We start from the raw sequence: 17033 nt of genomic DNA, 5'->3' as shown, positions 1-17033 counted from the left end.
CAGTAAATCCATCATAAGTGATGAAAGATTTAGAGGCATCCAAAAAGAAAAATCATATTTTAAAGTAAATCTTTTAAGGGTCCTCACGTTGATGATCGATGAGTTATATATTTGATTTTCATTGCAAAAATATATTGCTTCTATAAAGGTATTAAAATCGAAGTTCAGTCATTTGGAGAAAATACAATAATATTTTGTAGATATAATCATCATTTAATGTAATATAACTGCATATTTCTGGATCAACCTAATGTTAGAGGATAAAATATAATGAATATTCTTTCAGTTCTTTTTTCTATTCTCTTGCTATACTTCATATAATAACAGTGAATATGAAATATCGCTATCTTCGCCAAAGCTATTTTTGGACCTAATGGGTGATGGAGATTTATGGAGGAACGGATTAACTGGGTTAATTATCTGACTTTGTCATGCATCTGGTAAATTAGGAATCATCTGCTTCTTAAAATTCTGCCTCAGTTTGCAATATATTTGATCTGGAAAAAAAGATCAGTTCCTACAGCCTTCAAAAATGTCCTCTTAAAAGATCACATTTGACATTACATTTTAAAAGTGGTCTGGTCACAAAATATCACTTGAATTTGTGAAGGATTTCACAACCATGTTTCATTCTTTCTGTGTTTAACTAGGCTTTAAAAGACACCATACATATTTTGGTCAGAGGTTGGAAAGTTGAGCAACTTTCCTTGTTAAGCTCTAGGATTTACTTCTAGCATAGCTTTTGCCTGAAAGCATTGGACAGAACCGAATCAACAAATGCCAAACAAGAATCAAACAAGAACTCTGTTGTCTCATATTTTCAGGGCACAGTCTTTGTTAACAAATAGCCAAAAATGTATCTGTCATAAAGTTAAATGCACAAACACCACAGGTTTGGGAAAGGTCTGACCAGCTCCTTCGAATAAATATATTCAAACATTTTGTCTGTTGAGTAAGAACACACCTCTATATAGCTTATATAAAAAAAATCAAATAAATAACAAAAATTCTTTCTGTGAATTTCCTCCTCTTACCAGTGATTAGGTTAGGTTGATCAGTGGCTATTGGTGCTAAAATTGTATAAACATGGAAATTTGACAGCATGAAGGGGTCATTAAAGTTCAGCAGGTGTACTTGTTGCCATTTTATTTTTTCTTCAGTCAGAGACTCAATGCTGATGAACTGAATAGCTCAGTAAGAACTATGTGTGACACAATTTCAGCAAGATAAAAATAAGAAATGGCAACAATGATATTTGATAGTTGTAGTTAATGGTGCATGGAGCACGCTTGCTGTAATAAACTAATGAAAAGATACAATTATTTACAGAGGTTTTACAGATAAATAGAGCCATACATTTTTCTCCTTTTATGCATAGATTTTCTCTTTATCTCTTTCTGTTGTATGTTTTTTCTTCCTTTCTCTTAGCACCCCCAGGGTACCCACGCTTTTCAGGAAGTCTGGCTCATACATTCCTTCCTATAAGTCATTTGGATCACCATGCCAACAGTGGGGTTCTCTATGGTCAACACCATTTCTATGACACCCAAAAAGGTTAGCAAAGCATGCAACATTTTATATTATAGCATATTTTAGATCTGTTTATATACTTCAATTAAATAAAAAATTAATAATAATTAATTTAATAAAAAAAAAAAACCTTTGGAAAGCTGAAATCCTTTGAAAAGCTAGCACTGTTATTAATTATTTAGTAATAATGATTAATGATCCTGTTTTATCATTCTCTCAGAAAACTTCTACTTAAGAAGCCTTCCATCCCAACCCCCACTTATTTCAGCCAATCACAACATTCCACCCATGTCAAGGACAGAGCCAGGCAACACCCAAGGCTCTTGCAGTAGGGACACAGGAAGTGTTGTCAACTTGCAAAAGGGTCTAAAGGAAGCCAGTATTGACAAAGGCATGGTCTCAGGTACAAAGGACAAAGAAAGGTCAAGCGGTAAGCATGAGCCTAAAGATCGCCACCCCCACAACCAACATTCACAATCCCAGCATCTCCAGTCACACCAGTCTCAACACCATTCTCAGCTCCCTTCCACGATGGACACCATGAATGGTATGGAGCGGCACAAGGCTTCTTTACTTATGGAGTACAAGGACCATTCACAGAGCATGGGTAAGCCTCTTAGTGCCTGTCTGCTTAATGGAAAGATGCAAAATGGAGACTCTCGGCGTGGTGTTGGGTCCAAAGTATCTATGACAAGCTGTGGAGGAGAAGGCATGGGCAGGGGTCCTGGAGACTCAACAAATACACATGCCAGACACATAATTAACAACAATACTGGCCGTTGCACAAAAGAAGCTGTAAGCGGGGAGATGAGGATCAGCGAGCAACCCCTCCCTGATTGTGTGGAGAGGGGTCAGGTGCTACACCAATCTTTGTCATACTCTGTGCCTCCTCCTTTGTCCATGGCTTCAGCAACTGGTGGTGGTCATCCAGGCAGCTTTCACTGTTTACAGCTCCATCCTAGTCATCAGCATCATACCCAGCACCCACACCACAGCCACCACTCCCACCATCACCCAGATTTTTTCTGCCCTCCTCCCCCTGCCCCGATCACCAATCCTACTTTACATGAAAAAGGTGTCTGCAGCAATGGAACAAGAGAACCTAAAGCAACCAGACCCACATTTGTACCATCTGTAGGACATCTTGGGGAAAAAGCTGGAGGCCTTTTTCAACTGGGAAACCCTGAATGCCAAGGGGTAACTGGTGGGGGAAGCAGTACCAAAGAAAAGGCAATGGAAAAGGCAAGTGGGGGTGTGGGGCATCCAGGGAACTGGCACAGAAAACAACAGGAGCACCAACAACAACAACAACCTCCTCCACAAAAGCAGCATCCCTACAGAAAAGCAGAAAAAGCCCCTGACTGGATGCATAACAATGATCAATTGCAACAACAGCAGCAGAACCATCTTCAGCAACATCAAGCTGTGCGGTCTCATAGTGCAGACTGTATCAATAGTATGGACACAGATGTTTATAGATCAGCTCTTACACAGGAACCCAAAACTGGCCACCTCTTAACTCACCTTAATAATGTTAACACACATTCCTATCAGGATTGCTCACATTCTAGATCAACTCCTAACTCCTCACCTCTTGCTAAGACCCTGTCTCAGCAAGGACCTGGTTCTGGAGGTGGGAGTTGCTCCATGCAAAGAGAAGGCCAAAAGGTTGCCCGTATCCGGCACCAACAGCATGGCAGAACGAGTTCAAGTGCTTCCTCAGCAGAGCTGGGCCAGACCAGTAGCAGTCAAGAGATGAAGCAGAAAATTGATATGTCCTCATACGCTTATAATAACAGTGGGCAGCATCATTCACATCAGCAATCACCTGTGCCACCATGGGCAATGCACCCCCATCATGTCCACCTGGAGGATGATCAACGCAGAGCTTATATGGAGCCTGTCAGTGGAGCTGCCAATAGGAGGCAGCAGCCCCATCAACACCAGTCAGGTGGAATGGGACCCCCACCTGCTCCTGCACAGAACCAGCAGGAGGTTTTGGGCCCACAGGCAGAGGGTAGTGCAATGAAAAACCTTCTGAAGTATAGCAACCAGCAGCAGCCTCTCCTTCTGTCTCAGAAAACCCCATTTGGGGGACTGGGAAGCCTTAAAACAGGACCTAACAGCACAAACTGCACCTTACAAACTGGCAAAACAACTCTGCCTTCTAGAAAAGTCATAAACAACGATAACGAAAGGCATGACTGTGGAGGACGGAGCAGAGAGATAGGAGAGGTGGCTCATGGAGAGGGGGAAGTCCGGCAACCCCCTGTGGGTATTGCAGTTGCTGTGGCACGGCAGAAAGAACCAATCTGCAGACCGCCTGACAACCATCCAAGCAGCTGCCAGGGGCGGGTCCACTCTGGCATGAAAGGTGAGCATAGCTTTTAACCTCTTAGACACTGAATAAACAAACAGAAAAACAAGCATTCCTCCTTGATGTTGTGTGATCTTTTTGGTGAAAAATACACAAAATGCCTTTCTAAGCCTAAAGTAGAAATGCTTGCACAGAGAAAGAGAGTGCATACAAATGCTGCTGTGCAGCTGTTATTTTACAGACTGTTATTTTGCATATCATAATTAAAAAGGCACGTTGAAATAAAATATACATTTTCTTAGGTATTTCGCGGCCCATGTATCCCCCAGACTCATCTAGAGAGGAGGACAGGAAAAGAATGAGTGGGGAGCACATGGGTGTCACTGGGGGTCATCCATGCCTGAACAGAGAAAGAGAAACTTTTATCAGGTAAATAATCCCTTTATGAAACAAGGTCTCTCTCACACATACATGTTAACATTTTTATCACTTGCACAGCTACTACTCCTTTAACTGCTGTTAATTTACATTTTTAGGGACAACAAAGAAAGAGTAGAATTTGCAAGAATCCATCCCTCCAATAGTTGCCGTGGTGACCTCACCTCTCATTTGATGGTGCCTGGTGGCACTTCCCTGCAGTCGGGCCAGTTGGGAGACCCTGCTGCACATTCCCACTCTGCGCACCACCATTGGATGCCCCGCACAGCAAGTCCCTCCCTCTGGATGACAGGTCATTCCTATGGTGTGTAATTAAAGAAAAACATTTAAGAAATATCAAATCAGGCATGAAGCCTTATGAAAGTTTTTATTTATTTATTTATTTTTATATACCACAAAAATCTAAGTCATAAAATAAATTATATTAATGACAGATACATGTTTTCTTTACCATTTGGTATACCGTCATGACTAGATGACAGTGGAAAACACTGGTGTAAATTAGCATACTGTGTATTAAAATCTTTCTGCTATCCTTTTATTCTCAGGTATAAGCCATACTGGTCTCCACCAGAATCTTCCCCCAGGGTTCTCTGCAACTATGCCTGCTCCCCTCCAGCCTGTACTTCCCCTGCCCCAGGACCCTTCTGCCCAGCTGGTGGTTTTACCTTCTGAGCCTACTGCCCATCCAGCCACTCATCACTTGGGTATGATTAAGTCTTTTTGCATCTTTACTTGTTTTATGCTCTCTGCAACTCTGTTTCTTGTTATTAATTTGGCTATGACTAATATTAGGTTAAAGACTTCAAGAGTATGAAATGAAGTCACTTATGTGGTGTTTCTGTTTAGCTATTGACCTGTGCATAATGCGATTTATTATAGACAGGTCATTCCCATTTCCATTGGGGTTGGGTTTCTGCATTGTCAGGATGCTCTACCCTTTCCTAGATCTATACATAAATGCCACTTCTGTGATAACACAAAGTTTCTCTAGCCCCTCTAGTATACACATGCCTCTTTGCTGCAAACAGGCTGTGAAATTTAATTAGCTTTCCATCCTTGACAGAGCTTGCTTCTTTCCGTTCTCTGTTGGAGTCTAAGTCTAAGTCGGGAAGTGCATCCACAAAAGTTTTCCCTTGGGTAACATTATCCGAGCTGGGTTAACATTTTAGAACAAGGTCCATGGTGCATCAGGGAGGGTGGGAATTTTGGTAGAGGTATTGAGCAGGGAGGGTTAGCCTCAATGTATACAGTTTAATACGATTAGTGTGAAAATATGAGGAAGAAGAAACAGCATTGGTCTTTCGGAGGTGCGTCATAGTAATCATGCATAGCTGTTGCTGACTTGTGGCATGCTTCCTTGTTAATCCACTCAGCAGAGGCCCTAAGAGCAGCACAATCATGGGAACTAGGTTTTTACGATTTTAAGGCTCCAGTTAGCCCCACCGTTGTTATTGGAGATTTTTAGATTTTTTTAGGACATTTTTTTCTTAGCTCAGACTGACCAATTTTGAAGCTAAATCTTATGCTTGACTGGAATACATTTCCGCATTTTATCCATCATCATCATCATCACCACATAAAAACTGTTTTTTTTTTTATGATTATACAAACTGATTTAGAACAAAGCCTATTACATTTACATTTTATGGTATTTACCAGAAGCCCATCTACATAGCGACTTACATTTATCTCATTCATACAGCTAAGCGGCTAAGGGTTTAAGGGCCTTGCTTAAGGGCTCACAAGTGGCAGCTTGGTGTGGCTGTGATTTGAACTCACGACGTTTAGATTCAAAGTCCAATGCCTAAACCACTTACATCTATATGTCAGCATGTATGTGAGAAATAGAGAAATGTCGGTGTATGTTTGGTTTAACAGTCATGCTGCAGTGCTCTGAATGTTGAGGCTGTGGTACAATAAGAGAGCACTGTATTTGAGCTTGTGCTTCTTTGAGCAGGTACTTGTGTAAGTAAATTTGACATTTTTGATTGATTTCTGTATGTACCAAAATAAAATTATTGCAAAAATTGTTCGCCCCTTTCTCTCGCTTTTGTTAGATGTGATGGAGCAGCCAGGTCTGTGGCCCCCAGTGTATAGGGCCCGAGGGCCTCCCTCCCACATGCAGCATCCCGCTGTGTACTCTCGCTCCCAGTTTCTACGGCAACCAGAACTGTATGCACTCCAGCAACATCAGCAACTGCAGCATCAGCAACACCCTGGCCATCAGCAGCCTCCTCAACCACCACAGCAACATAGAGGAGCACACAGCATCGAGATTCAGCACAGAAATACTCACAACCAGGCATGTAGTTTGTACCTATACTGCAAGGGTTGTATAGCAAATGGAAAGAAGTCAAATAAATTGTCCATGTAATATAATATACAAAACCTTTCCCAAATACATTAAAAGGGTCTCAGCATTTATACAATATCACTATATGAAAACTCTTAAATCATGATCATTTAGGATAACACTGTTCCTTGACTACCAGACATGAGCACAACACATGCGCAATACAATATATACATTGAAATAAACTCTTAATTTAACTAATATATTAAACTAGTATATTTGACTAATACAACATACATTAATTGGCATTTAATTTTGATTGTTGTTAGGATTCTTTGAGCTGGATTTTGCCAACATGCCTCCACAGAATACAGTGCACATCAACTGTTTTTGTACAGAGGGGGTTATACCTTATTTAAACAATACTCCCCATGAAAACATTGCATTGCTGTTATAGACCCCATTGGCTATAACATAATACTGCATAATATTGCACATTATAAGGATGTTTCCCACTGCTAAAAATGGTACAGTACAGCATTTGGGGACTATGTATTATAGCATTACACTTAAAATCTAAACACATTTTGGTCCAAGTTCAGCAATGCACAGGCATTAGGCTGATACTGGTTTCATTGGCACCCATTAATACATTTCTCAGCCTTTTTTGTTAGCCAAACTGTTTATATTTGTTTGAGATTTAGATAGAAATATAGATTAAAAAGCTCTTCATGAATTAATTTTGCTTCAATTTGAAACTATTAATTTCAGATGCAGAAGAAACCTGAGGACCATGGAGCATGTGGCATGGAGTTACAGGATATCCTGTCTGAGTCCAGGAACCACAAAGCTACCAAGTCTTATACCTATGGCTCTACAAACCGTGCTTCATCACCTCCTAGGGCCTCTGCTGCACACATGTCACCTTGCTGTCAGTCACCATGTATGCATCCTCATCCGAAAAGCACCCCCTCCACCCCCTGCCCTGTCCCTAGTCCTGCCGCTACTGTGCCCTGCTCTCCTGCTATTAGCCCTGCTCCATCACAATTACCCAATATAACAGAAAACCAGGACAAGAGAACAAAGGGCCAGCCACCACAAGACTTCCCTCAGTCTATGGAACCAGGTAAGACTGTCTAATGTACATAATTTTTCATCTTGGATACAGTTCGATAAAGTTGTACATGATGTTTAGAGCATCTGAGTGGGCTCTGATGTTTAGAGCATCTGAGTGGGCTCTGGTGTGTCTGCATATATTGGGCCTGTGTAGAGATAGTGGTAACAAATAGTTTTGCCTGTCTTAATGTCAGGCTTAGAGGTCTTTTGGAATTTGTGGTGTTGAGTTTCAAAGAAAACACATCAAACCATCACACCAGTCTTTGTACGCCCACCTTCATGTTTTTTTTCCTAAAGCATAAGTGACTCCAGTCGTTCACTCTACAAATCAAGAACACCATATGTAGATCGTTATCCACACTGAGCTACTCAACACTTATACAGGAACAATCTGGCTGCTTTTAGAATCTCTGGCTCTGTGTGGGTGGCTGCATTGGCAAGGGCACAATTGATTAAGCTGCGGAAAATGGCCAGCAGCTCGTCTTTCAAACCTTTGCCACCTCAGTAATGATGAGAATCACTTTGTCCAGAGACCCTGCATCTACTAGCACCTCTTCGTCCACAACTTTTTCCATTATCATTAACACTTAACTAAGTGCTTTAGTGTGTCAGATGATATTAACATGCCAGAGCAGTTAAAGAAATGCAGTACAATTCTACTTTAGAGTTTCTCCCCAACAGCTCTGCAGATGCGTATTGTGGCAGCAATCAGCTCAACAAATCGAAGCAGATGTCTTCCTATACAGGCTCCTCTCCCAAGTTCACATTGTATACTAAGCAATGTACTCTCTTTGAAATTCTTTTCTTTCCACAGATCTTCCACCTGGATATACCTATCCAGGAATCTCCATGGCATACAGAGGTGGACCTTCCCCACAGGATGTACAACTAGCTGAGCCAGCTGATTTGGAAGCTATTCCGGTTGAGCCAGTTGAGCATGCTCCAACACCTCTGTCCAGTATTGGAGAAGGGCCAGAGTGCCATGCTATAGTAAGGCCCATCACTGAGTCCCAGTTGCAAGTGGAGGAGAAAAATGAGGAAGATTTGGCACAAGAGCAGACACAAGGTGTGCTGAAGCAGAGTGGAGAATCAGACACAGTGGGTTGCTGTGTACCTGTGGAGCATGAACAAGCACAGGGAGAAGCAGCAATGCTCATTAGCCACTCTGAAGAGGCATTAGCCTGCGAAGAAGTACCTTGTCCAGGTGGTTGGTTAGAGGAACCAGTACACAAGGACTCTACCATAGTCTGTCAGGAGGAAGGTAGCCTTCTTGAGCAGGACAATGTTGTATCTGAGCTGAAGCCATGCACAGCACCAGCTCCCGAGCATCCTTGTGTTCCAATTAATCTAAGTGACTACCAACCTGGCACAACTGCTGAGGTAGTGGAAGAAGAGACAGAAATGGAAGCTCAGGTGGAAGACTGTAAACCAATCTTCTCTGCTCCTTCATCTCCTATCAGTGTCACTCCCTTCCCACAGCCAATTGTGCCAAGCTATTGGAGCCTGGAGCTCCTGATTGCTGCTGCCTTTTGCGGAGACTGCCCTCCCCCCTCCCCACCTGTTTCCACGACTTCTCAGGGCTGTGCTGGCCCCTTTTATGCCAGTACATATGGTATGGAGCTCCTTAGTGAGGTGGCCGATCTGGAGCGCCAACAGGAACACCACAGTGCAGACAAAATTGAAGGTGAGCTTTAGTGAGCAGAAGTCATGATACAATCCAAGTAAGCAGTGCAATACTGCAAGTCCAAAAATAATACACTTGCAAAAAGATAAGAAAATGGGTTGTTTTGGGGGCAGTGATAGGTTACTAAAGATTCTTCTGATCCACATTTTTTATTTATTTATTTATTTTTTTTACAAAATGAAACAAAGCCTGTAATTTGTTTTCTATTTCTAAGCATAATCAAAACTTTTTAAAAATTGTTGGGTTTAATCAGCCCGTTAGCACATTGGTCTAAAATGTTTTTGCCAAACTTATTTGCTTAATTTAGTATACACAATGCTATAACCCTTGCATATCATAGTTTAACAATTATCTTTGCTAAAATAAATCAATTCTGTTGCCTTTTAAAGTAGTAAAATTAACACAGCTCCTTACTCCCATAACAAAACCCTATTATTTGGATGTTTAAGACCCCAGTGTTTTTAGAACTCAAAAGTTAATCTCTTTTTGTTTCCTGGCCCACAGGACAAGAACAAATAATATTTGACCTCCAGAGTCTCGCTACTTTGGCAGTGGCTCGTGCCCTGGAGTTGGACTCCAAGGCAAACAGCATGGCAGATGCTGAGAAGCAGTGTCCAGCCAAAAGAACCCTCAACCTGCGGCGGAAATGCAATTGGACCCCTCGCCATGAGCCAGTAAATAACCTTGTTTTCATGCGTGTTTATTTATTGTCATGCACTTCATTTTGCATGAATGTATTTTATATATTTTAAAATGTATACCAATAGACCACAATCATTGATTATTTTTTCTGAATCGCCTGGTTACTGCTGCTTTCTAGGTGTGTCCTGTGAAAAGTGCTATGGATGCTATAGACAGTCAGGAACTGGCTATGCGAGTGAGGCTGGCAGACTTACAAAGGCGCTACAAAGAGAAGCAGAAGGAGTTAGTCAAGCTTCAGAGGAAGCATGACCACCAGTAAGGACTACCTTCCTTCCCGGTCCAACTTTTTATTAATAAAACCATTAATTTTCGTAATTCTCTTAAATTAAATTACAAAGCCATTACTCAAAGTGTTCACTTAAAATCCTACCATTCATGTTGCTGACTGAAACACATGAAAACACATAAAACAAATAAATGTCTTTATTTTTCCTGCAGGAAAGAGGAGACTCCACGTAGTCCTGCGCGTCGGGGCCCTGGCCGACCTCGAAAACGGAAATCAACAGGTTTTGGGCCTGTTCCTCCTGAGCCACAAAAGAAAGTCAAGTAAGTAATCTGTTCTTTAACTTCGACAGCAAATGCACAGTTTAAGATAAAACCCTCATCCTAAAAACCCTGCAGACCACACCTCATACTATAAACAGGAAACCGAGGAATTTGTCTGACCCCACTAAAGAAGTCCATTTCAGCCTTATCATAGGCAGTAAACAGTATGAATTGCCTCATACTGCAAGCATACTGTCCTGTTTATGTGGTTTTAAAATAAATTAAATTTCATAAGATTTCTATTGAAGAATGAATATATATATATACATATATATATATATATATACATATACATATATACATATATACATATATACACACCACATACACACACACACACACACACACACACACACACAAAACTGAATTTTTTCATTGTACTAAATAATTCATACTTCCTAGAAGAAAATATTAACTTACAACTTTGTAATGAGTCACATTTTACAATTTTATAATTCTTGTGTTTCATTGATTTGACTTGTTTGAGTTTACTCGTGATAAGATTGTGAGAGGACTGGCAGAGTGGTTAAAACCCGATACTATGTACAAAGGCCATGGATTATGATTATATTACATGCACCTGATTTTGGTTTTATTTGAAGCTGAACTTTACTTTAATCAGAAACCGATATTTCTCAAATGTGCGTAAACATAAACGTGCAAATTCGTTTCAGGTGTGCATTACAGGTCAGACTAGGTCTAAGGTCATTCTGGTTCTCGTTCCTAAACAAGCGCTGTGTCTGTGGCTTCTTGGTTTACAAGTCAAAGGAGCCTGTTACTTTTCAATTAACGCCATCATCAGGACCCATGTGCTCCTCTCTCTCTCTCTCTCTCTCTCTCTCTCTCTCTCTCACTCTCTCTCACTTTCTCTTTCTCTTTCTCATATTCTCTCTCAGTCACACTGTCACTTTGTCTCTTTTTTGCTCCTGGCCTTTTTTACTCTCTCTCTAGACCTCTGGGCAGACTTCCATTGTGTTCCCAGCTCTCCCGCTGCTGTGTCACCTCCATTCTGTTTCCGCCCTTGTAGTCGAGTCCCCGCGCCGGCCACGACATGATACTGCATGACAGTGACACTCAGACGCATGGGCAGTTAGCCAGAATCCCTTTAGCACATACTAGTATTGTGTGTGTGTGTGTGTGTGTGTGTGTGTGTGTGTGTGTGTGTGTGTGTGTGTGTGTGTATGTATATGTATGTGTATTTGTGCGTTGATGACTGGGATGTCTTACTGCAGTCACCAGGCAAGCAGCCAGATTCTTCATTTTAGCATTGAATTGCCTTTTGTCTTGTGTTCATAATGCCTGTTTTACCTTCATATGATCCCTGTTTTTCGAAATTCCTTTGAGGCACTACCTTACATAACACATTTCCTTTCTTTGTGCATTTTTATATGTCAGCTGAAGATTTGTTGTTATGTAATTTTATTATTAAGGGACATTGGGTGGTGTGTGATGGCATCAGCAACATATCACACAATATTGTGTGATTTCTATCACCAACAGTGCTTTATCTGCAGTGAGTTGTGATCAAAAGTGTGTCTGTCTGTTTCTGTGTTCTGTGTATGTATGTATGTGTGTATGTGTCTGTATGTTTGAGACTGAGCGCAGCTCCCTGATAATCAGTTCTGTTTAATTAGATGCTGAGAGAGCTCCCGATGGGGAGGGGCCATGTCACATCATGTTTGTCATTGCATGTAGCAGCAGAACTTGCCTCATGGGGACAACACACACTGTCAGAGTCTTTGTCCCTAGCTTGTCTATCACGCTGCCCTAGGGCACTGTATCGCACACAAATGCACAGAGACACATAAACACACACGTTTAGCACAACTACAAATGGACATGCAGACAAAAACACACTTTGCTCTAATTCTATTATGTAATAAGCAGGACATGGGGGAGAAAATGTCAATGAGGTTTCCCTCTTTTGCACCAAGGGCTCTGTTTGTGATTCACATTAAGCTCCCAGTAACAAATGGCACAGCAGAGGGAGGAGGGAGGTTAATCTCTTTGTTTGAGTGCAGCCTGCCACACGTTTGTATGCTTCTTTGGGCATGTTGCCAGGGAAATGCAAGAGCATTCTCTTTGTAAGCCATGGTACTGATGTGGAAGTGCAGCCAGAATGCTGTGATGTGCAGTGACAGAAATGTACCGTTTGTGTATTTCTTGATTTAGTGTAGAAGTGCCACTGTTATTAAACCTGTGGCATTGTTTGAATGACAGGTCCATGGGGGTGGTGCTTAATCTGCTGACAGAGGAGTCAGGAAGAGGAGGTGGGGATTTAATGAAGAAGAGGAGGCTATCCAACCGAGGGTTTGGTCGTCTTGGAGCTGTACAGGTTACTGTCCATTTCTCACTGGGTTCATGATGTTATTCCCATGTCTCATGCACTCCAATTATGGTTTCCTTAGTGTTATGACCCTGCAATGTGTTTTTATTTTTTTTATTTTTTTTATTTTTTATTTTTTATCTCTCAGATAAAGATGCAATCCAACCAAAAGAGCAGCCTCCATGAGCATCACATGGCACAGCTGAAGTCCAAACCTGCTGTCAGTAGAACTATCAGGGACCGTGAAACCTTGGGGTCTGCTCACTTGTACAATTCTCAGCGCAGCCCAAAAGTGGATTCCAGACTCTCTAACATGACAGCCAATGAATCTGAAGGCCAAAGTGACACAGGTCAAATTCATTCACTGTCTTTAAGCTGCTCCGGTGTGTGAATTTGGCCGTAGTTGGCATTTTTCTCATTCTATCTTTACATGCAGGCAGTGGAGACAGCGGCACTCAGGAGAGCTGGAAAGGCCTGAGGAATAGTAAGAAGAAGAGTGAGGCGGCTTTAAACCGAGCATCAGCCTGTGTGCGGCAGCCTCAGGCCAGAGCACAGGACGTGACAGAGGACGGGGAAACATTTGCAGAGGATACAGAGTCCTCTGAGCAAGGTAAGTCTGACCTATTTAATCAACAACTTTTGAGAAAACCACAGGATTACCTTATGGCCATTAGAGTCTTACATTTTTTATAAATCTGAATGTTTTATATGGTTCAGATAACACAATAAATCATTATGATCCTAATTATGAAAAGAAAGTCTCAGCAATGCATTGCCAATTATTTGAGTTACTGTGCCCCCAGTGGTCATGTGAGGAGATGTTAATTTGTTAATGCTGACAAGTGAAAGACAAGAGTATGTGAGATTGTGTGTATGGAGGTGAGTGAGAGGGTGTTGATGAATGGCTTGTAAATGACAAGAGTGTCTGGGGTGTGTGGACACCTGACACCTCTCACTCCATCCTTTCGCTGGCAGACACACAACCACAGCTGCAGCCTGCTGTCTCATACGACAGCTCAACAGCTGACTGGGCATTAACACCTACTGCTACACGCACATACACATACACACATGCGCACACACATTCTTTCCAGACTACACATATTTAACAGGGAGAGGTTGATGACTCCTGAATCAAAAAATGTCATTATCACTCTATGAAACTACAGACTCATTGTGCTTCACCTTCTGCTGCTATGCATTCCACATGGACACTTTGTACTTACCAAAAACTTACCATTGCTTCAGGCATAATCTCACCTGGATACTGTAGACTTGTAAATTTAAAAAACTGCTGCCGTAATCACCAAGCCAGTCCTTTGCTCATCCCAGGAAACTTATTTACTCTTGCCTCTGGCTTGCTCATTAGGGATCTAAAACTGCATCCAAATTTTTGCAATGCTTTGTGGCAGTATCTATTATTAAATTATAAACTTTTATTCCTGAATGAGTTATAAACACTAGATTATTCAAAACCGGATATATCTAGATTTGGTTTGGCATGAAGTGGAAAAAACAATGCATATTAAGATTTTTGGAAAAGATCATGTTTAATAAAAATGCTTGCAGAATCATGCTGTCATTGCTGTTTATCCCACAGAAGAGGAGGAAGCAGAAAGCAATTACAACATCGATGAAGGCCATACCATCAAAGTCCCACCCTCCAGGGAGCTTCCATCCAGCTCCATCCTAAAAGACCCCTCCCCTTCCTCTGTTGTGAAACTGGAAGTCAATCAGAAGGCAAAGAATAAAAGAGAACGACAGGAGCTGTATGGTTAGTACAAAACTCAAAGTCTGTTTTTCTAATATTTTGTATTTTGTATTCGTCTAATTGGTGGGCTCCTGCAGGTTCCCAGGTTCGGTCAAATACAGACGGTGAGGTGAAAATAAAGAAAAAGCCCCACTGCAGGTCAGCACCAAACAATACAGCTAAGGGCTTGGGGGTGAGGAGGAGACCAGGGCGTCCCAGGCTGCAGGAAAAGCTGTGGGCTGGTCACTATCGTAAACCTGCAGGCCTCTTGTCTTTCTCCACCACCAGTGAAAGGCTGAGGAGAGCTACTCGGAAGAGCTCCATGCTCCGTGGAGTGCTTAGCAAGGTGAGCACAGAACAGTGAGTTTATTATGAAGAAGGTACAAAGTAAACCATGTCTTCTATACTCTCTTTATAATGTTAGTAACAATAAATATTTCTCAAGAAAGGTCTAAAATAAAGCTTTTTGCATTTTATTTACCTCCAGATATGCTGAAGCTGTTCACTAATACACTGATTTAAAATAATTTACTCGAAAATTCGATTTCTCTCTAAATAAAAGATGTACCTGCTTTTCAACTTGCATGCAAAAAATGACAGAAATCAATCTTTTTTATATATATATATATATATATATATATATATATATATATATATATATATATATATATATATATATAGAGTAATTTTAAAGCTGTGCTTTTTCAAATTGTCTCTCATTTGAATCATAGACATTGACACACTTTTTTTTGAGGAAGCATTTACTTGTGGACATCAAACAGTTTTCTGTAATTACCATCAAACAATGATACTATTTGTATCTATTTATAACTCCAAATATCTGTATCACCACAAAGTAGCCATGACCTACACACCTACTATGTACAGTCATGTAAAAATAAAAAAAAACATCTTTGAATTATTTTGTTTTGCATATAGACATAATAAAAATCATCTGGTCTTCAAATTAGGAAAATACAACCTCAGCGTGGCGTATTACACCGTGTCATTATTTATTTTTACCAAAATAAAGCCAAAATGGAAAAGCCATGTATAAAATTAAGTATATCTTTACTGCTTACACAGGATTTAAGAGACTAAGGAGCAGCCAAGTGCTACTAGTTTAATAATCTTTTTCTTCTTCTTTCGGCTTCTCCTATTAGGGTCGCCACAGTGGATTGCCCTTCATTAATTAATCATCAAAGTGTGACCACCTCTATATAAAAAGCCCAGGTTGTAGCAGTCTACTGGCCTAGAGCATTCTGTTTTTGTGTTAACACAGCACCAAGTGAAAAAAGACAGTAGCAATGATCCTAGAGAAGCAATTGTTGCTGCCTATCAATCTGGGAAGGGTTATAAGGCCATTTCAAAATCAATTTAAAGTCTGCCATTCTACAGTGAGGAAGATTACAGTTAGCAATCTTTCCAGGAGTGGGTGTTCCCAGAAAATTCACCCCAAGCCCAGAATGTGCAATGCTCAGAGAAACTAATATCAGACATTACAGGCCTCAGTAAGCATGTTAAAAGTAAAACTATATGACAGTACATTGGAGCATCTATTTTCTGAAAGAAGGATGGCAGCAAGGCTTATTTTTGCAAAGTTTCATCTGAACAAACCACAAGAACAGTGCCCTTTAGGCAGATAAGACCAAAGTGGGGATGCTTGGCCATAATGTACAGCACCACCTCTGACCAACCAAATACATTGTATCAACAACACATCATTCCAACTGTCGAGCACAGTGGATGGGTAATGATTTGGACTTGTTTTAAATTAAAAACTACTCTAGACTCAAATATTAGGCCATCTCTCCAACAACTAAAGCTTGACAATAAACCCAAGCACACCAGCAAATCTACAACAGAAAAAGAAAACAGAATCAAGTCCAGACTTTACCTGACTAAAATTCTGTGTCAGGAGCTTAAGAGAGCTGTGCATAACAAATGCCTACAAACCTTAATAAAAGATGCCAAACTTCATCCATAATGGTGAAAGAGAATGATATACTATTACTTCAAATTACTGCTGCTAAAGGTGGTTGTACAAGCGTCTTCTTCTTTTGCATGCTCCTGTTAGGGGTCGCCACAGTGGATTATCTTTCTCCATACTACTCTGTCCTCTACATCTGCCTCTTTCAAACAAACTACGTGCATGTCTTTCCTTTGCTATATCCATAAACCGGTGGTTGTACAAGTTTACAAGCTATCAAATCTTAAGGTGTACTTAGTTTTTTACAAAAGGATTCTCCATTTCGGCTTGGTTTTTGTGAAAATAAATAATGACAAGGTGCAATATATGTGCAATATGTGTACTTTTGTTCAACTGAG

General features: G+C 40.9%; 1 protein-coding gene across 8 annotated transcripts in view; it reads left to right on the top strand.

Annotated features, from left to right (window-relative positions):
* Positions 1-17033, top strand: part of LOC124397124 (BAH and coiled-coil domain-containing protein 1) — a 72477-nt gene that overhangs the window by 46237 nt on the left and 9207 nt on the right. For 7 of the 8 annotated variants that reach the window (XM_046866627.1, XM_046866626.1, XM_046866625.1 and 4 more), the window contains 16 exons: positions 1429-1554; positions 1751-3904; positions 4150-4276; positions 4384-4589; positions 4834-4992; positions 6346-6590; positions 7353-7707; positions 8512-9381; positions 9886-10055; positions 10202-10338; positions 10522-10629; positions 12850-12964; positions 13104-13305; positions 13392-13565; positions 14556-14729; positions 14804-15051. In XM_046866627.1, the coding sequence (XP_046722583.1) occupies positions 1429-1554; positions 1751-3904; positions 4150-4276; positions 4384-4589; positions 4834-4992; positions 6346-6590; positions 7353-7707; positions 8512-9381; positions 9886-10055; positions 10202-10338; positions 10522-10629; positions 12850-12964; positions 13104-13305; positions 13392-13565; positions 14556-14729; positions 14804-15051 (5570 nt within the window). The remainder of the gene's footprint in view (positions 1-1428; positions 1555-1750; positions 3905-4149; positions 4277-4383; positions 4590-4833; positions 4993-6345; positions 6591-7352; positions 7708-8511; positions 9382-9885; positions 10056-10201; positions 10339-10521; positions 10630-12849; positions 12965-13103; positions 13306-13391; positions 13566-14555; positions 14730-14803; positions 15052-17033) is intronic. The other variant, XM_046866629.1, reaches the window with a different exon arrangement.

Source organism: Silurus meridionalis, chromosome 14 (assembly GCF_014805685.1).
Source record: "Silurus meridionalis isolate SWU-2019-XX chromosome 14, ASM1480568v1, whole genome shotgun sequence".
NCBI classification, from domain to species: Eukaryota; Metazoa; Chordata; class Actinopteri; order Siluriformes; family Siluridae; genus Silurus; species Silurus meridionalis.
Note: the sequence above shows the minus strand (reverse complement) of the source record. Positions and strands in the feature narration are given on the sequence as shown.